The 21,481-nt window shown below is 40.1% G+C and overlaps 2 protein-coding genes across 2 annotated transcripts; one reads left to right on the top strand and one right to left on the bottom strand.

Annotated features, from left to right (window-relative positions):
* Nucleotides 1-712: 712 nt before the first annotated feature.
* Nucleotides 713-18,260, bottom strand: sec61b (SEC61 translocon subunit beta). Its single transcript, XM_052016779.1, has 4 exons — nt 18,124-18,260; nt 16,730-16,833; nt 12,346-12,447; nt 713-1,106 (listed from the first exon to the last, which is right to left on the bottom strand). The coding sequence occupies exons 1-4, from the start codon at nt 18,124-18,126 to the stop codon at nt 1,019-1,021; spliced, it is 297 nt and encodes a 98-aa protein (XP_051872739.1). The 5' UTR covers nt 18,127-18,260; the 3' UTR covers nt 713-1,018.
* A 106-nt stretch (nt 18,261-18,366) lies between these two features.
* On the top strand, nt 18,367-21,453 carry alg2 (ALG2 alpha-1,3/1,6-mannosyltransferase). The gene has a single exon (XM_052016168.1). The coding sequence runs from the start codon at nt 18,381-18,383 to the stop codon at nt 19,695-19,697; it is 1,317 nt and encodes a 438-aa protein (XP_051872128.1). The 5' UTR covers nt 18,367-18,380; the 3' UTR covers nt 19,698-21,453.
* Nucleotides 21,454-21,481: the final 28 nt, after the last annotated feature.

Here is a 21,481-nt window from a genome sequence, read left to right as displayed (position 1 = left end):
TGGCTCAGTATTACTTTTTAAACTGATACATGATCTAATGTAATAGTGGAAGTGGCTTACAAGCAGTATGGTCCATTAGATTTTAATTCTTTAATCCACAGGGTTGTTGGTACAAGGGAATGGAAAACATTTCATTCAAGTTTCCTAATAGCAAATAGTCCTAATGTAGAATAATGGCACAAAGTTCTGATGAAGGGTCACAGGGCTGAAACATTAACTATTTCTTTGTCTATATATGCTGCCTAACCCAATGAATATTTCCAGCATTTTGTTTTTATTTCCCCATTTTCAGCTTCCAAAATACTTTGTTTTTAATGTTATGCAAACCCAATTTAGGTACAGGATTTCTATAAGTCTTTATACCAACAATAGCTTACACTGGGATGAGCATACCTCACTGCCACATTGAAAACTAACTGACAACCAATTCAAGGATATTTTTCATCCCATCAACTTTGATTTGAACCAAGATCCCTTGGATAAAAGATTCATGTCTATCCCACTGTGTCATCCAGTTCAGAGAGTACTTTTAACATGAATCTCAATAAGGTCCAGTAATTGAATTATTTAACAATAATAATGGACTAAATAAAAGCAATCTTTCAATGTCTTATACTATCAGAATATTACAAAATGCTTCCCATAAATGAATCTGTAGACTGAAGTATGCAAAGGAAATAGGGTTGTTAATGCCAAAAAAAAACCATAGAAATAACTGATACTTTTTTTTAATGAAGAACATTAATGAGCTGCTTTACAAAAATGTATAACAAAGTTCAGAAAGAAACGTTCAACAAAGACTTCAGAAATCCAACATAATGGCAACACTTCTCCTTACTGAAATTAGAAAAAGGACTGAGGTACCACACCCAGTCTTTACAGGATCTTCACTTTAATTTTTACACAAGTAGAATGTGGGATATAATGTGTCAGAAATCAGTTCTCATAAAAATAGGTATTTGGTCCAGGATGATTGAATACATTAAGTTGAAACTGGAGAAAGTTGCTGAAGTCTGGTCTATGAGCGAGTGTACTTGCCCCAGATGTGCAGCATAAATACTGAAGCGATGAACAGTAGGCTCATAACAAGCACTGGAACAGGCCCACTGAGAAGAGAGAGGGAAAAAAAAATCAATAGAAGCACACTTAACAGCAAATACACCACTATTTGCTTTTACTTCCAATGTCAATGCAATGACAGTAATTCAAGGGACGAAAGAGACACCTAGTGGTGCAGCAAGAGTAGCCATACAAAGCCACTGTTGAAGGATGTATATCAATACAACTTCTGCTTTCTCAGCTTAGGCAAAACTCGTTGAGCATAGAACTACAAAGCATGCACTGTTCTGAACATTATTTACTGTGGACATTTCTCATTTTTAATAAACGTTTAAAAATTTACATATAGCATGAACTTAAATCCAAACGACCTTTAAATAAAAATTTTGCTTGTAGAGCTATAACCAGGACAAATTTTGGATTGAAAACTAGATCTCACAGCTCTACTTTCACTTCTTTCACCAGTGAAGTTCAAGTGAAATGTAACCATCTACATTTTAATGACAATACTTAGCAGCCACTGGGGTTCATTGCCTTATCCTATCAAGATCTGGAACAAGCCTTAAGGTGTCCAGACCAAGATTTAATTACAGCTCAATAATGAAAGAGGGGATAGTTATCACAATATTGCATATTTTGCACAAGCAGGAAATCCTGACCACATTCTAACCACAGACAAAGCTGTTCCTATCTGATTCTCAACAGCTTATGGCAACATTAAATTTAAACAGGCTTAAGTATACAAATCCAGACTTCATATCCCACTGGACCAATGTGGCTCACTAGTTCAGAACCAGAACAATTCTGGTTATATATGGAGATTTGTCTGAAGTGCAGCTACTTTTTGGAAAGTTGAAATAAATCCCAAATGGCAACAAGTAACACCAACTTCAGCTTTAGAACTCAAAGAAAAGGCTGGTATCATGCAGCATACCATAACTTTTTAATGATTGTTCATATTGTCCGATGTTGTCTGGTGAGAAACTTAAGCATAATATTAACAGATTTTATCCAAGTAAATTTTAAATCAGCAAAACACAAAAAGGCAAAGAGTTATCAAGCAAAGAAGATAGGCATTCGATCCATTTTGCCTGTATCAACTGTCAAATTCCATGCTCTCTTTTCCTTGAAGTGTCCAATTCTCATTTGATCCAAACTAATTGACTGTAAATGCAGAATGTAGCATAAATTGGACTCAGACAAAATGCAATGACAATGATTACACCAGACACTATATCCTATTCTAAGAACAAAGAACTATGGATTGAAGCAAAATATTCAAAGGAAATTTCAAAGATATTTTAAAATTCATCCTTCTACATAACAGCCAGCTTAGAGTTATTATGAAAGAAATTTAAAGAGTTGCAGTAAAATAAACAGACTGTAGTTAAATTCTGAACATACAAACAGAAACCATTTCAGGTGAAATTTATTAGTTTGCTTCTTACTTTCAAACAATTTGCTCTAATTGAAAATTTATTTTTTAGTTATGGTTAGAGATTAAATATATTCTGAATCTTCAAATGAAAGCAATCACAGCCTTGACCAGTTAATGATTTGTTTTTAAATCTTGAATTCATCTGTCTCATTGAAGTTATTAGATGAAGAATGCACTTTGACATAAAGCTCCTGTTTCATTTCCCAAGTGTACTATGAACACAAGGTATTGAAAGCCTCAGATCAATGAGTGCATATTCTTGGAAACACAGTCAAAGCTGATAAACTCATCTACCACTGACATACAAATCCAAGGTACCATATGACCTTCAAAAAAAAAAGTGACAACACCCAAGGAACTTTATTAGCCTAAAGAGCAATAGATGCCACTTATCCAAATTATTTACTAAACTGAAATGACTTAATATCAACACAAAAGTTATTAGGCACCCACTAAAAGAGTAGCATAGCTGCTGAGTAAATGCTTAAAATAGGCACTTACAAACAAAAAAAATTCTACCAAAAGATGGAAGTAACATTTAAAGGAGTATATATCTAATTTCCCACTTAAGACAGGCATTTTGTTGATTTTACAAATTTATTGTTGAAGACCTTAATTAAAGAAAGATTTTGGGACTGTGCAAAGAAAATCTGATGTTTACTGATGATGTCTAACAACAAAGACAAGGGAGCCCATTGAAGCGTGGTCATCACAGAAAACTGGTAACAACTCCTGTCATTTGTAGAGAAAACTTTCAGAACAGATGCTGCACAAATATGGGGTATTTAATATTAGATTAAATATACAAAGGGTAATGTAATCCTAAGAACGTTTCCTTCATCTCCACCTGTGCCTCAGCTGATCTGCTGCTGAAACCAGGTAGACTTGACTATTCCATAGGTACCTGCCGGCTTCCCCTTTCCCACCCTATGCAAGACACTAGCTCATTACAGCATCAAATCCTGTACTGTCCATCTGCTACCTGCACTGTCATTCCCTGTGCTTGCTGAACTACATTGACTCAGGGTCTGGAAAAACCACTTAAAATTTGTTATCGATGTGGATTTCTCCATTTCAACAACCTGCTCTAGCAGTAAAACCTGCCAAGATCTCTGCACCACTCTATTTTAGGTCTCTTGCACTTCCATGACTTTTGTTGTTAAACCATAGGTGGTTATGCCTCCAGCTGCCGAGGCTCTAAATCTTCCCATCTCTCCACTTTACTCTTCATCTCAGCTGCTCCTGAAAACCTCTCACTTTGACCAAATTCTTGGTCACTTTCCCTAATATCTGTTATGTAAATCAAATTTGTTTTTATGACACATGTGTGAAGAACTTCCTTATTAACTTAAAACTAGTTGTTCATCTAGAAGCAAAGACATTAGTGAGATTTAATCAGGAATATAAGCATTCTGCTCAATCCTGGGAACCAAATATAGGCAAAATAGTTCCATTGTAGTGGGTGAGATGCTACACTCCATGGACATGTTGCTCTAAAGTTATAACATGGTCATAGATAATCACTACTGAAAGTTATACAAATTCATTCCCCCTATCACCCAGTCTATAAACCACTGATTTCACATTCAATAGCTGTCTTTTAATTATGTCAGGCTTTGCTTATAGCATCACAGTGAGTGAAATCTCCCATCCTATTTAATTTTGAAAAAAATCAGGAAAGCCATGTTTGGTAAATCTTCCCTCCATCTCTGCCCTCTGATACCCGAGATGGCTTCTACAAAACTGAGTCTAGAAAATCAATGGAAGCCTATAAATAAATATACTTAAAATACTCCCACCATCAATCACCATTGTCAAAATGTAGTGAAAAGTGTAGTTTAAAAAATTCAGCAGAGCGGCCATGATTTTTTTTTACTGTGAAAGATGCAGCAAAATTTTCCCAGTTGGAATGACTAACAGACACATGCCATCTATTTTCCTTGATTGCCATGGATTTTGAACTATTTGGTCCAGCTCACTGAAAAGACAGCCTGGTGTGATTTCGGCAGCTTATCACAGCACACATCTTATCTCACTATAATAAGCCAGAGGCAGGCATCACGTACAAGATAATTTATTTTAAAAAAGCAAGACCACCAAATATAAAAGGTCACTAAATGTAGGAGTTGGAGACAGTTGTTTTTTTTCTGTTCATCAAAAAGATGATGCTAAATATCACCTTGCACAGCATCCCACTTTTATTTCTTTGAAACAATCAAGGCTGCACTGAGCAGGTTACTGCCCCAATCATAACCTACTGCATGGTTATGAAGTTCAGAATGCAAAATAATAATGCCATTTATTTGTAATTATGCTGCAATTTAGTTGTCAAGCTAAAAAGTAGTATGCTTATGCAACTCTCCTATATACTTTTCATCCTGCAATGCTGATCATTTAATTAGAAATTCATTAAATTAACATAATACATCCATTTAGTATGTTGCAATGGTAAACTTCCTAAAATGCATTGGGCTTATCAATGTGGCCAACAGTCTGTCGAAGAGCGAAGTCCTACAGTGCTAAAGAACTAAATATTTAACAATAATCAATAGACTATAGTGTGTACAAAATAAATGATTTACATAATCATGAAACTTCATTCATTGTTAATTCTCTGACATATTTCCATGCAACTACAAGAAATGTAATACTTGCCCTTTTACCTCTTCTCTCCCCATCATTCTGGAACCCAAAGTCCTTCTAGTGAGGTAGCAATTCAATTGCCCATTTACCAATTTAGTGTATTGTGTTTGGTGTTCATGATGTGATCTCCTCTACATTGGAAAAATGAAATGCAGACTTTGTGACCACTTTGCAAAATACCTCAAGGGCGATCTTGAGTTTCCAGTCACTTTAACTGTCCATGCCACTCCGATCTCAGTCTTTGGCCTCCTACATTGTTCCATCAAAAACCAACATAAGCTTAAGGTGCAGTTTATCTGGAGCTCTGATGGAAGATTGTCCACCTGTAACACTAATTCATTTTTTTTTGGTCTCTGCACAAATTCTACCCAATCTGCTGGCTATTTCCAGAATTCTGTTTTATTTCAGTTTTGCAGCAATTGTTGTATTCTGCATCTGTTCCAAAATGCTATTTTGTTCTCCACACTCTACTGTCCTCACCCATTTCATTCTATTAATAAACCTCCAGGCAATTCTTGTTCACAAACATTCATTTTCCCCTCAGATGGTACTGAAAGCAACTGTCTAATCTGGACAACCTTGGTCTGCACTCTATCACAGACATTCCCTTCATACTCGCCAGTCCTTTCCATCTCCAAATTAAAACATGCTTGTTTTTTCACTTTTCCAGTTCTGATGAAGGGTCATCAACCAGAAACATTTTTTTTTCCTCTCCTCGGATGCTGCCTGATCTACGGAGTATTCTGAGAATTTTCTATTTTTGCTTCAGATTTCTAGTACCTGTAAATTTTTCTCTTTCCATCAGTATTTGGTCATTTATGCGATCTTAAAACACATTTTAAAGAACAGTACCACCATGTAATCTTATGTCATATCCAATACATTTTTAGACAGTATTATTTTAAATCAAGCCAACCTATTCAACAACAGGTTGCTATTATATTTCAGCAAAAGGCAATAATGAAAGTAGACAAGTCACCCTGTGCTGCCCTCAGCAACCTTTCAATTAAAAGTACCAAAGACTTGAAACAACTGTTCTCCAGCGCCGCCCCCCCCCCCCCCCCCCCCAAAGTTGATGGCAGCATGAAAGTGCTCAATCCAGGAAAGGAGTAAAAATAAACTGTAAGAATTACTTATGGAATTATTCAGCAAGAGCAGTTTGATGCTCATTCATGTGATATCCCCGATATACAACACCTTAAAAATCAACAAATTGCTTGACCAGTAAGAATCAGAAAAAAAAACACACTGGAAATTTAACAAAAGAACACGAGTTTATGTCAACGGCGGCAAATTCATCTTTACGTTCCAATCTGCTGAGTTTTTACATTGTTTCTATGACGATGTGCTGAGTTTTTACATTGTTTCTACAGTAACTACCAGCAGGCTGAGTAGCTAAATACCTCAAGACTACGTCCAGGTAGTCTGGCTTTTGCTGAGTGTTACAAGACAATAAGCATTAATACACCAGTACCCCACTTCACAGTACCTTGGAGAGTGATGATTCAATATGGCGCCCTTGGTCCAAATTCAAACCAGTATGTACCCACCTGTACTTTAACAAATAAAAAAGACACTTGCTTGGGCTGCAAGTTGGGAACTGATGCAAACCCCTGCCTTCCACTTGCACTGTCACAGCAACAAAATGGGATCTCATCGCCACTGAGGCAATGTGTAACAGCTGCCTGTGTCGACTGGCGTTGCTTAGCACCAAGATATGGTGCTTCAGGTCTGCATCCCGGCCATGAGTGTTGGCCATAGTTGGGGACTAGTAGCACCTACTCTTTGCGATAACTGCCCAGGTCGTTTGGTCTTTCTCATTACCTCTTGTTGGATATGATGCAAGCTGCTGTCTCCCACTCTCAGTTGAGCTTGTTACCAAAGAGGGATCTGGGGAGACCTATGCAGCCATAGACTACAGCTTCCATCACAGTCAGAGCAAGACGGCACGGATGCAGACCCTTCGGCCCAACGAGTCCATGCCGACCACGTTGTCCACCTAGCTAGTCCCAATTTCCTGGGTTTGGTCCATATCCCTCCAGGCCTCTCCCCTCCATGTACCTATCCAAGTGCTACTATTGTACCTGCCTCAACAAGCTCCTCCCATATACTCACCACCCTCTGCGTGAAAAAGTTGCCCCTCAGGTCCCTTTTAAATCTTTCCCCTCTCACCCTAAACCTATGCCATCTAGTTTTGAACTCCCCTTTCCTGGGGAAAAGATTGTTCCCATTCACCTTATCTATGCCTCTCATAATTTTAAACATTTCTATAAGGTCGCCCTTCATTCTCCTATGTTCCAAGAAATAAAGACCTAGCCTGGCCAACCTCTCCCTATAACAGTATGGTATGGTTCCGTACTGCACTGTTCTATATAACAACTGCTGTGCCATTTTAATGTCAGCCACAAGAATCTCATTATCAGGATGTGATCACTATACATGATTCATATGTGGGGCTGAATAAGGCGTGGGGGAAACTTGTTCATCAACAAGGACAGGGCTGACAGAAAAAGTAGGCAAACAAGTATAATCATTGAAAATTAAAATCAAATTAAACCTCAATGCAGGTACAACAATCCTGAATACAGGAACGTACAATAAAAACAAAAGAAAACCGGAAAAGGAATAGACTACCAGGGACCTCAAGCCTGCCCCACCATTCAATGTGATCATGGCTAATCTATGTTGGCCTCAATTCCTCTCAGTTCCAGCTTCCCATAACTCTCAATTCCTCGATCTTTCAAATATTTCTCTCTCTCCACCCAATGACTGGCCTCCACTCTCGGGGGCAGAGAATTCACTACCCTCAAATTTCTATGCACCTCAGTTTTAAATGAGTTGTCCTTTATTTTATAGCTAGGTTCCCTTGTTTGTGACTCTCCCACTACTGAAAACATCTCAATGTCTGCCCTGGAGACACAAGAGACTGCAGATGCTGGAATATGGAACAAAAAACAAACTGCTGGCTGAACTTAGCAGGGCAAGCAGCATCTGTGGAGGTAAAAGGATGATTAATGTTTTGGGTTGAGACCCTGCATCAGGGCTTCCTCCAGTTCTTGATGCAAGGTCTCGACCTGAAATGTCGATCATGCCTTTGCCCCCACAGATGCTGCTTGACCTGCTGAGTCCTTCCAGTGCAACATACAAGTGCTGGAGGAACGCAGCAGGTCAGGCAGTATCTATGGAGGGAAATGCAGTCGATGTTTCAGGCAGAGACCCTTCAGAGTCCTGAGGAAGGGTCTAGGCCTGAAAGGTCAACTGTCCATTTCCCTCCATAGATGCTGCCTGACCTGTTGAGTTCCTCCAGCACTTTTTGTGTGTTACTCCAGATTTCCAGCATCTGCAGTCTCTCGTGTCTGAGTTCTTCCAGTGTTTTTTTTTTGCTCAACATCTACCTTGTCAAACCCTCTTGCATGTTTTAATACAGTCACCCTCATTCTTCTAAATTCCAAGGAATACAGGACCAAACTGTCTAGTCTCCCTTGATAGGACAACCCTCTCATCCCAGTTATCAGCTTGGTGAATCTCCTTTGGACTGCCTCCAATGCTATTATATCCTTCTTTTAGGTAAGGGATCAAAACTATTCCAGGTGTGGCCTCACCAACACCCTGTACAACAGTAACAAAACCTCTCTGTTCTTAAACTCCAACCCCTTTGCAAAAAAAAGCCAACATGTTATTTGTCACCATAACAACTTGTTAGACCTGTCTACTAATTTATTGTAATTAATACATCAGAACACGTAGATCCCCTAAACTTCATTCAATTACAGTCTATTTACATAATCCACCTTTTCATTCCTCTTATCATAATGCACGACCTCACACTTCCCCACATTGCCAGGTTTTTACTCATTGTGATTCTGCAACAGGTTTGAGTCAATGTCCTCATCACAATATGCTCTTCCACCTATTTTCATAACAGCAACAAACTTGGAAACCTTTGTGCCCTCCCCTCAGTCATTAACATAAATAGTAAACAATTGAGGGCCAAGAACCGATTCCTGAGGTACTCTATGATTTACATCCCTCTAGCCTGAGAAGGACCTATTTATTTCAATTCTCTACACTAACACACTTCCACCAATAGATTTATGCACCAGCTCTTATGCAGCACCTTGTCAAATGCCTTTTGGAAATTTAAATTCATCACATCTAGTTTCCCCTCAACTTTCCCTGTCACATCTTCAAAGAATCCGAACAAATTTGTCAAACATGATTTACCTTTCATTAAATCAAGTTGATTATATTCAGCTTTCCTAAATAAGTAGTTATTTCCTCTTTGCAGAATGACTCTGGCATCTTACCAGTGATAGCGTTAAATTAACTGGCCTATAATTCCTGCCAAAAAAACCAGAAGAACTCAGTGGGTCAATCAGTATCCATGGAGTCAAAAGGTGGAAGTCAGTATTTCGGGTTGTGACCCTGTATCACTACTTCTTAATAGTTCCATCTTCTGTCTCCCTCCCTTTTTGAGCAATGGAGTCACATTGACTGTTTACCAATCTTCCTGTACCCTTCCTGAATTTAGCAAGTTTTGAAAAATTTCAACTAGTAGGTGCACTATCTCTGCAGCCGCTTCCTTTAAAAATCAATCGTCTCTTCTTACGAGCTTTTTAGTCTTTCGCTGCTGGATGCTAAAACCCTTGCTGTCCACTATCCTACCACCAACCCTTTGCATGCCCTACTCTTCAATTTAACATTAATCTTTATCTCCTTCGTTAAACACAGATTATACTTTTTCTCATGGAATCCCTTTTTCTAATTGGGATAATTTCCTGTTAAGTGTTATGGACCAGCAGTGTGAATATCTGCCACAGTTCATCTACTGACCTGTCCCTTGGCTTATTTTCCAGGTCCACCTCAGACAACCCCACCTTCATACCATTATCATAATTTAAGATGAAGACAGTGATTTTGGATAATTGTGAATAACTTTTTGACAATTACTTGAATTTCCTTTGAACCTGCAACCTCCTTCAATCACAAGTAGTTCTATTTTTCCTTATTGTTCACTATATTCTGAGCCTCCAGGCTACTCTTTCCATGTTTTTATAGTTGAAATGCCCAAGTTTTTTTTATTCTTTACTTGAAACACAATGCTTTCATGTTGGGGGGGGACCTCTTTGGACTTTTAAGAACTAATCCCCCTCCCCACCACCACCTGTGCTCAACCAGGCTTGAAATGTTTCAGATAAAAATGGAAAGTGGTAGAAGCACTCAAAGGCCTTGGATGCATCTCAGCTGCCAAACTAGACAACAGTGCAAATGTGAGCTGACCTGTCAACTCTGCAGTTTCTCTTCTTTTGCCAAATCCACAAGATTCAGTTTTACTCCAGTCCACATTCAGTAGGATACACACCTCCCATTAGCAATACCTCACACTTACCCACATCTAAAGGAGCATTTACTGCTGTTTATTAATATCAAACAAGTTATTCTTAAACTTCATCCAGGTTAATAATCCTTATTGTATATTCCTATATTTGGAACTGCCATGTCAAATGATTATACAGACTAACTTTCAATGTTTGCACAATTGCCTCTCTGAAGTCACCTTCCTCGTTTACATGTCAAATTAAAAAGCTACCCCTACTCTCCAATCCCATGTATGACTCATATATAGCAATCCTGTTCTCGTGTACCTTTCAGAAGTTCACGTGGCTGACATTAAAAGGTCACCACAGCTATTATTTAGTACAGTGTGGAAGGATGTGTTTCATCCTTTGCAGTTGGGAGCTTATACTGCAGGGTGCTTAAGTGCAAGTAATATTTACTAAAACTGGAAATTATAAACATGAATGCTGCAACTGGTAACAAGGGTGACAAGGTTTTCTGCCATGATGAGCCAAGACTGTGCTCCTGGTCCATAATTATATTTCAACAGGTCAATTAGCAGTTTAATAGCATACATTCTACAGTGATCTAGGATTTTTGTACCACAAGATCATGAGGGGAAAAAAGGACAGGGTGATGCACTTCAGATAAGAGTGGGAGAACCCAAGTGTTCAGACCTGCTTCTGAATTTTTAGTTCCACTTATAGACTCCAAACATCATTCAGTTTTGTATATTTCAGCCTAAACATCCAATACTCCATATCATTAGTATCTGTGGGTGTGTATATAACATATGAAAGTTTAACAGAAGCACAGGAGGATCACAGCACAAGACTGCTTTATATTCCAAATCCATGCCTGCTCCATGTATGACCACAACAGCAAATTAATAGCCTAAAGATTTTAATTATCCAACATATTCTGCATTTCATTATAACATTCTTTCTTTGCAGTCTCTTACTACAAACTGTTCTAGAGCACATGTGCACACCTACAGATGAAACTTCCAGAAAGTACCAACATCTCCACTGTCACTGAAGAGCTTCTATTTTCCTCCCTCCTTTAATCACACGCATTAAACTATTATATCAGATAAACCTTCCAAATGAAACATTTCACACAAATTCCTAAACTTCACAATGTAGCCATAAATACGTCATCCACACAGAAATGGGAAAAACAGGTAGAATGGACAGAACTATCAGGGAAGGAGTTTGAATTTTCCCTTACAGCTAATGTCCTTGACCAACAGTAAATCACATTCTAGTCACCATGCTCTTCCAATAAAAAAAACAAATAATCTTATCAATTTATCAATAAAAACACATCTTGATTATTTCCACTTCAAACATGGTTTTCACTTTAATCAACTGAAAATTTTTCACTTTCTCAGATCAGCAAAACTCACATGGCAACATCTCCATCATTGTGCATGTTTTTAAAAATAAAGTAGAAAATGAAGATCTCATCTTTTAAAAAGATTTTCATTTTCTACTGAGAGGAAAACATGCAGTACAACACAAATGTAGCGGATTATTGTAAAATATAGTCAAACCCTGGAATCTGAATTAACATCAAAGAGAGAGACCCCCATTAACCTAGATCCCTTTAGTATTAAACAGGTATATTAGTCTACCTCCTCCACAGCATCAGGTTCAATACTGATTCCAAACAAGTATGCTCCTATGTCATCAGCAATCACCATTTAGTAATTAAACAAATGCAAAATAGATAGTGAAAAATGGTGGATTTTATAGATATTAGAATATTAATTAACACACTCAAGCTGATTTTATAGGCAATCCAATCTCACTTAGCTAGAAGAATGAAAACTACATTGTGATTCAGTGTCCAGAAAATGCACTTACACTTTAAGCCCAGGAGAATCCTCAGTATAAAAACGCCACATTCCCCCAGTACCCGTCGAGGTGGTTCGACCAGCACGGCTCACTGCACTATTAGTAGCTTTCCTGGGGAGGCAATGAAGGGGAGTTTGGGGAGGGAAGAGAGAAAATAGGTATAAGCTCCACATCACATTGTTATCTTTCAATTAGCACAGCAGAGATAGTAATGCATTCACACAAGTCTCCTTTTATCCAGGATTATAGTAATTTTGATAGAGACGATTGAAATAATTTCTGACAGTACCTATTTTCATTAGGGGTGCATAAAATTCCTTTCCTAAGCTATTTTATTTTTGATTCCAAAAAGCACAGTTGAAAATACACAACAAAAATTATAAATAGAATACTGCTTCATGCCCCAAAAAGTAACTCTGGGCAAAACTAATGATGTACTTAATACTTTTAAAAGCAGAGGATTGGTGTCAAAGCTTTTAAAAGCTATATATTTGCAAGAACGGAAGATAGCAATGCAGAGTGGGGGTGTTAGAACCATAGAACAATACGGCACAATACAGGCCCTCCGGCCCACCACGTTGTGCCTCCCTTCAAACCACACCTATGACTATCTAACCCCTTCCTCCCATATATCCCTCTAACTTAAATTCCTCCATATGCTTATCTAACAATCTCTTGAACTTGTCCAATGTATCAGCCTCCACCACACCCCAGGCAGCACATTGCATGCACCAACCACTCTCTGGGTGAAAAACCTCCCTCTGACATCACCTTGAACTTCCCACCCAATACCTTAAAGCCATGTCCTCTTGTTTTGAGCATTGGCGCCCTGGGAAAGAGGTGCTGGCTGTCCACTCTATCTATTCCTCTCAATATCTTGTATACCTTGCATTCAACACAATAGCAATAGGTTTAAGGGGGCTTCCATTCAATTGCCAGTTTAAATTATCTTGAACACAGAGGATGTGATGCTTCCATGTTATTTGGGGAGGAGGGGATGAATTGAAAGATGGTAGCATCAGTAATATTAGGGCTTGACATAACTTGATCCCAGGTCTGATGCTATGCTAATAAAAGACAGAGTATTAAAAATACAAAAAGAACTGGGTGATGGTAGTACATAGAGATGGAAAGCGGAGTAGCAAATTCAGTTACTAAATCTGTCATGCATTAAAAAAATACAATTAATGAGGAGCGATCGACAAGTTTTTTTTAATCTTAAACCCAGTAATACAGTAACCCAGTAATGGGGATAAATGCAGGACAAGATTTTAAAGTTTGTGCATCCTGAAAATGTATAACTGTAATCTTAGTGCATAGATTACAGATTTGAAAATATTCCCCAATTAGTACAGCCTGACTTGCCAGACATGTCCCCCAGCTGTTATGAGTAACACATAATCACTGCCCCATTAACCCATTTGACCTGGTTTCGTTCTATCAATATGTCCTATCCATCCCTCCCACCACCTTCTTTGCTACTTAAAATAGCCACTTTGTGTAAATCCCTATTTCCTTGTTCTGACGAAGTGTCTCTGACCTGAAACGTTAACTGTTTCCCCATCATCAGATCCTGCCTGATCGTTATTTCCAACATTTTAACTTCAGATTTCTTGCATCTGGTTTTGACTTCCATTGAAAGCACTCTGTTGCCATATTTAAAAGCTATTCCTGTGGTTGAGAGAATGAGGGGCGAGTATCAACTAAAAATTAGAGCCATGTCTCTTTGTTAGGAATCCTACAGAAGGCGGCAAAAAAATTGGATCCCTGGTAATCTGATGGGATCTAAATAATTACTTTATCTGTAATCCCAGGCAGATCATTAGACAGTGGTCGTCCGGCAAGGGTCATTTAATCTTTCTGCCATTTAGCTGACAAATTCCACTCACTTTAACAGGATCAATATCACAATTGCCAGATGAAGCACCATCTCTGAAGACACAAGGCATAACGAGAGATAACCCTCAGGGCTCATTCTGTGCTCCAAAAGTCACTACCTCAAAATTTGCTACTGTTCAGTAAGTAAAGACCTGCATATATGTGGCAGTTTTCACAACCCCAGGATGTCCCAAAGTCAATGAAGTACTTTTGAAGCGTAGTCACTTTTTAAAAATACAGCAAAATGGCAACATACATGTTCACAAACAGAATCAATGGAGGAAAAGTGTGTAGGCACAATGTGAAGTTCCCTGTATTGTGACAAGCACTGTAATACCCGTGAAACTACAGCATCAGCATGCTATTGCCACAAGTTCTGGAGAATGATTCAGGGCCCACAGATGGTGCAGGCTGACACGGAGGTCAGCATTAATAAGTAATGCAAGATGGCCAAATATAACCAAGTTCCATCGATTTTGCAATTTAGAACAATTGCAGAGTGTAGAAACTAATTATTAAACTAAAGATGTTTACAAAGACCTATTTGTCCTTGAGTGCTGCAGATTTGAATTCTCACTCTACTCAACTCCCACATGGAGGCCACACATCTCACTTTTAGGAACTGGTGGGGTGCTGCTGAGGGGAAATGAACACCAAGTACAAAAAGGCAACATGTTATTAAATCACTATCATCACTTTCAAGCAGCCTTTGTTCCACTGTGGAAAAGGGTATTCCAAGATCAAGACCCCAGACCTGGCACAAAAACTGATCCTTGCTTTCCGATATGCTTCCAAGACCTCGTCAAACGACAGCAGGCACCTCAATGCACTGGAAATACAACACCAACGCTGTCTCCTTCAAAATCCTTCAACTCCATTGGAAAGCTCAGTTAACCACAACCACATTAACATCTTGTGTAGTGAAGCCCTAGTTCATTCAAGCTGGCTACATTGGGTAGGCAACATCAATCACATGCCTGATACCAGATTCCCAGAACAGACACTCTATTCTGAACTGTGTCATAGAAAGTGATTACCAGATGGACAGAGAAGAGGACTCAAGAATCTGAACAAAGCCTCTGAAGACTTGCAACATTCTCACCAACTCAAACAACAAACTGCTGGAGGAGCACAGAGGATCAAGGACTTTGCCGCCCAGATGCAGGATCACAATCCAAAATGTCAACCATCCATTTGCCTCCACAGATGCTAGATTGGTGGGGAGGGGTTAAGCCAAATATAGTTCCTTAAAGAGATGTAGACACAAAATAAAGTGAAAGGCCCCTTCATAATTCTTCAACATAAACAGTAACTACCCATACTGGATATCCAATGGATATTCCACAATTTGATATTCCTCAAAAGTAAATGAAGCTACATACTACCACTCATATTTAACTGTTTCAGAACACCAATTGTCAAACAGTGATGCATTGAGTTTCATCTGCGTAACACTTCAGTAAAGCTCAAGTCTCAGTTCAATTCTACAAAATGCAAACCAGCCTGCCCAGTCCAATATATCAAGGGACCCAAATAAAGTCACTGCACATTGATGTGCCTATTAGTCAGTCTAAAGTCAGAAATATACCTCATTCATACTAAAAACCTCAATGTGCCAGGTTCTTCCCAAATGAGTATAAAAAGTTACCCAGTTGAACCGATGCAATACTGTTCCACAGATGCCAGGAAACATCTATCACTTAGTCCAAATATTCATGGTAAATAGCTTACTATTAAGTCAATGTTTTTATTCCTTGTACAAAGAAACCCAATGCCTTCATTTATTCAGACCACAGGTTTCCATATTTTAGTAAAACATTCTGCAATGCCATAATGCAGTTTTTAATTTTATTAATCTGTGTTTCTCAGAGTTATAAGAAAATAGTAATTGCTTCTTATTCTTTTTATGCAGTCCCTTGGATCGAGGATAACCAACTTCCACCCTGATTTTGCGAGTTTTGAGGTGGCTGATGAAATCAACGTGGGAACTACAGATTCTTGTGCAAATGAGCAGATAGTGGGTGATGGGGCAGGAGGCATAAAGTTTGTGAAGTAGTGCTCTTTACACAGGGCTTTGAGGTTCTCAGTACCATCCCAACGGCAGTTATAGGCCAGAGATTCCCAGGAATGTTGCATTTCTCTAGGGAGGCTTTGATTACATTCTTCAGTCTTTTCCTCTATAAACCTGGTAAACTCTTTCCATGACAAAGCTGAGAGTAGACTTTTGTTTCATAAGTCACCATAATTGTGAATTTTAAACTCAAAATTAATCATGCTCATTTCCGAAATATGCATGTTATTTTGTATGAAGCACACTCTTGAGCTTCAAAGAGTTTAAAGGCCACAATTACACATTAGCTTGTTCACAGAACGGAGCTGTTATTAAATCCTGAAAACTAAGTCACATTACAAACAGTAATCATTGTGCATGTAAACAGCATTTCCATCTTGCTGTCCACCATGTTGGATATTACTGAAAACAAATAGCAAATAATACCAGTTCCAAATTATTTACCTCTGCCTTACTGTAGATCCACCACCAGCGGCTCGGGGAGCCACAGCTTTACTGGGCGATCGGCTAGAGGCACCGACATTTGTTGCACTTGCAGCTGGTCCAGGCTGAAAGGGTCAAAGCAAGGTATTAGCACAAAGGGAATAAAATGTTCTTGCCATTTATAGGCAGTAAATATTGACGAAGATCCAAAATCTAACCTCCCAATAAGGTGAGTTTCCACCATCTCTTAAAAATACATTATTTCTTTCCTACAGGAGTTGTGAATAAAATGGTTTCTGGGTCTTAAAAATTGCAGTTGTGAAGAGAAATGCAATAATCAAAATAAATTGATCCATTCCAATTTGAAACTCTGACTATAGTTTGCATGGTCAAGACTTCCAACTCCAAGTTAATTTAAGGAATCACTGGACTGTTAAATGGAAGTTGGTGTTCAGCTACATGCATGGGGCACATTCACTGACTGCCACTGTTCTTTTTCAAATAATGAAGTCAGGTTTTATTTTAATACATTTCCACAAGGGCGTAATTAATTATTAAAAGAAATCCTAGTTAGTTTTTTGTTTAAATATGAACTGCATGTTAAGTCAAAATGGAACAGACATGCAAGAACTACATCTAAAAGATTACTTAAATAATCGTTGTTGTCTGTTTCTAATTTTACACTGAACAAGTAGCAAAATAACTCATCCAAAAAGATGGGATGTCTAATTAGATAGTACTTACTCCCTCAGTGTTGCCATGATTGTCAGTCAAGGTTACATGCTCAACACCAAGATGGAGCCAAACCCGCAATGTTAAAAGTTAAAGTCAAGAAACATAACTGCAAATACCTTCCCCAGAACTGTGCTTCGTTGAATGAATGCACGGCTTAGCAAACAAAAGAATCTATTACAAATACAAGATACGGGAAAAGAACGCACAAAATTAAGAGAAAAAAAAACCCAAACACATGTATACTGAAGTCAAGTAGTAAGTCCATTTCAATTCACAAGTTATTCATACGAAAATATTCGCAATGCGGATAAACAAGATGTATGAAAGACATCTGGATATTGGGTATTGCTGACGTGGCTTTACTGCCACCAAGTCCTCTACTGAGTTTAAGCAAAAAAAAAGACGTGAATAATGCACGTTCGTTTATCCCAGGTATACAAACGGCCAGGAAAGAGAGGAAAATCACTTCTATAAGACACGCAACGGAGATTGATTTGGTTGGGGCCTGAAATCCTTGTCTTGCTGGGGAGATCTGAAGGCCTTGTCCCGGCTGCCAGGTCTCCATTACCGTATGTTTGCAGCGAGACCCGGCCAAGCCCTCCCTGGAATCCTGACCCGGCGAGAGAACGCTGCCCTGGAGATACTCGCCCCCCAACCCCGGGTTCTAGAGCGCCACAAACCATGGTAAGGCCGCTGTCCGCCGGAGCCCCGGTACCTCGCACGGCGCTCAATCCGCAGCTGCCGGGGAACGCCCGCTGCCGAGAGAGGCCACGACTCACTAGTCAGGACTCCTCCCTCTCCTTAGGAGCCTTCACATCGCCTGAGCTAACCAACAATAAAATAAGAAAAATGCATTTAAACACTGGAGGGGGAATAAATCACACCCGTCATGTTTTTTGTTGTAATTGTTCGCCTACATTTTCATTGAGTCGGTAATATGGACAGGATTTGTAGCTTTTTTTTCGCTCAGACTCCGCTGAGGGCAGCACGACGGGCGGAGGACCCCGGTGCTCCGGGGAGACGGAGGACGGGCCGAGCGCCGGCCATGGTGAGCGTGGTATTCCTGCATCCCGACCTGGGCATCGGCGGCGCCGAGCGGTTGGTGCTGGACGCGGCGTTGGCCTTGCGCCGCCGCGGCTGCCGGGTGCAGATCTGGACGGCTCACCACGACCCGGCGCGCTGCTTCGCCGAGAGCCTGGAGCCGGAGCTGCAGGTGAAGTGCGCGGGGGACTGGCTGCCCCGCAGCGTGCTGGGCCGCGGGCACGCCGCCTGCGCCGTCCTCCGCATGCTCTTCGTCGCCTTCTACCTGGTCTTCCTCAGCGGCGAGCAGTTCGACGTGGTCTTCTGCGACCAGGTCTCGGCCTGCGTGCCCGTCCTCAAGCTGTGCAGGCGGCCAAAGCGGGTGCTCTTCTACTGCCACTTCCCCGACCTCCTGCTGACCCAGCGGCGGACGCCCATCAAGCGGCTGTACCGACGACCCCTCGACTGGCTGGAGGAGGTCACCACCGGTCTGGCTGACCTGGTGGTCGTCAACAGCAGGTTCACGGCCGGCGTCTTCAAGCGCACCTTCACCTCGCTGGGCCACCTGGAGCCCGACGTGCTGTACCCGTCTCTGAACTTCGCCGCCTTGGACAGGGAGCCAACGGGCGCCGACGTCCCGCTGCCGCCTGGTAAGGAGCTTGTTTTCCTCTCCATCAACCGGTTCGAGCGGAAGAAGAACTTGGGTCTGTGCCTGGAGGCCTTGCACGCCCTCCGCGCCAGGTTGGCCTGGGCCGACTGGCAGAAGGTGCATCTCGTCCTCGCCGGAGGCTACGACCAAAGGCTGGAGGAAAACGTGGAATATTACCGGGAGTTGCAGGAACTGGCGGGCCGGCTGCAGCTGACCGACAGCGTGACCTTCATCCGGTCGTTCTCGGACGATCAAAAGGTTTGGCTTCTCCGCCGCAGCAGCTGCGTGTTGTACACCCCAAGCAACGAGCATTTCGGCATCGTGCCTTTGGAGGCCATGTACACCCGGCGCCCGGTCATCGCCGCCAACTCGGGGGGGCCACTGGAGTCAATCCAAGACCGGGTCACCGGCTTCCTGTGTCAGCCGTCGCCCAGCTGCTTCGCCGAAGCCATGGAGAAGATTGTCAGAACGCCAGAATTACGGGCAAAAATGGGAGACGCTGGAAGAACTCGAGTACTACAAACATTTTCTACAGATGCTTTCGAAGAACAGTTGTATCGCTATATATGCAATTTAGCATATTGAAACCTACGACAGCGCGGAATAGCAGTCGCAGTGTTAATGCGGTTGCACAAGGTGAAATCTGCCACACTGGCTGAAAACAATGTTTCTTTCAATAGCTGGCACACGTAAAGCACAGTAATATGGCAGAATAGTTTGGGGCCCTTGTTAGTGGGGAGGGATAAGGTGAAATTAGCAGTGGCGGAAATGTGCCAGCAAAAGGTCAGGTGGAATTCAGGACCAGAAGGGAGACACGGGTGTCGCACGAGGAATGGCATCCTTCCTGGAGATGAGATGAGGGGATGATGTGCAAATGGCGGAAGTTTAACTGGCAACATGAACAATTCTTAATGCAAACATTTAAATATTTTAACAATGGCTAACGTTTTCCTTCGTGTTTTGTGAGCAAAAAATCATAAGTATACTGCATTGATGTTTTGTCAGTATTTGAAATGTCAAATACAATATTACATAAATCCTTTCATTACCACAGAAACCACTTAGAATTCTTTATTTTTATGCTTGAAAGTCTGTACACATTTTTAAAAAAAATTCAACCAGATGCCACTGTTTACTTTGGGTGATATATATGCTTGCCAGTTGCAAATTCTTCCAACTTTGAATTTATCTAGGAATAACTTGGGTTGTTGCCAGACCATACCAACATTATATCTTTGCCAGCTATCCCTTCATCCAGCAGAGGTGGTATTATTGTTTTACACTCAATGAAGCTCTGTAGCTTTTGCAATTTTATGTTATTTGGTACCATTGAAATCATCATCTCATCTAAATTCTTATACTCGCTGAGGTGACTGGCTCCCAGCTGTTCTTGTTGAATGCTATTGACCTACCTTTGCCTTCATTGTTGTCACTCAAGCACAACCTGTTAATTTTAAAGGTTCAGATGCATTTTCTGGTGGAGCCCATTGTTCTATTGTTGCATTTTTGAAAGGCTGCCTAAAGGGGCAGTAAAAAAATCTCCAGAATGTTAATGTATACATGGAACATCCCCAACTGTTTGTTGTGGTAGAAGTTATGTTTAACATTAATCTTATTACAATCATTAGTTTCTATTTTTTATTGAATGGAAATCAAAATAAAATCTTAATCATGTGAAATGGCCCTGGAAATATATATTTATATTAATAAATGCTTGTTCCAAACACCACCTGCCACCCTCAGATACTGGACTATTATGGAGAAACTATTAAACTTTGTATTTCATACAATTGAAGACACAAATCAACAACAATGTCTTTCTGAACGATTGTTTTGCAATTACTTATGGCATGTTGCCCCTTACTACTACATTCTGACTTATCATTAGCAGTTCAATGTGTTCATGGAAATTAGATTTGTAGTATCTTAAATGTTCCATCTCTCTGTGGATTGACAATTCCTTTTTCATAATTTCATGTGTAATCAGTGAGGCAACTTTGATTCCTCTATTTCTGAATCACAGCACCCAACACTTCAATTATTAAGTGCAAAACTAAATATAAAGGCTCCAAAGATTATAAATTTCACCATTTGTAAATCTGTGAAATTAATGCTTAAGGCTTAAGTGAGATTTGTTGAAAATTAAAAGCAATATATTAATATTAACATTGCATGGAGGATGAGATATTATACTGCTTCAGGGTAACTATATAAATTTCATGTACAAAATTTTATATTTTGGAGCATTAATATTGCCACTGTCCATATCCACAAGCTTCCATATTTTTAGAATTGACAATAGAATTGTGTTAGTTTAAAATTAAATTCAACAGTCTTCTAGATCTGTCAATATTAAAGTTGTCAACAGC

This window comes from Pristis pectinata, chromosome 5, assembly GCF_009764475.1.
Source record: "Pristis pectinata isolate sPriPec2 chromosome 5, sPriPec2.1.pri, whole genome shotgun sequence".
Lineage (NCBI taxonomy): Eukaryota > Metazoa > Chordata > Chondrichthyes > Rhinopristiformes > Pristidae > Pristis > Pristis pectinata.
The sequence above is the reverse complement of the archived record's forward strand: the minus strand, read 5'-3'. Positions and strand labels throughout refer to the sequence as shown.

Bases quoted from the DNA above. Each gene is read 5' to 3' on its own strand.
- sec61b (XM_052016779.1), bottom strand. The intron at 12,448-16,729 runs GTAAATAATTTG...TTGCCTCCCCAG, and splicing joins GGATCTACAGTAAGGCAGAG to GAAAGCTACTAATAGTGCAG. The intron at 1,107-12,345 runs GTAAGTGCATTT...CTCTCTTCTCAG, and splicing joins GATTCTCCTGGGCTTAAAGT to TGGGCCTGTTCCAGTGCTTG.
- alg2 (XM_052016168.1), top strand. From the start codon at position 18,381: ATGGACAGGATTTGTAGCTTTTTTTTCGCTCAGACTCCGCTGAGGGCA.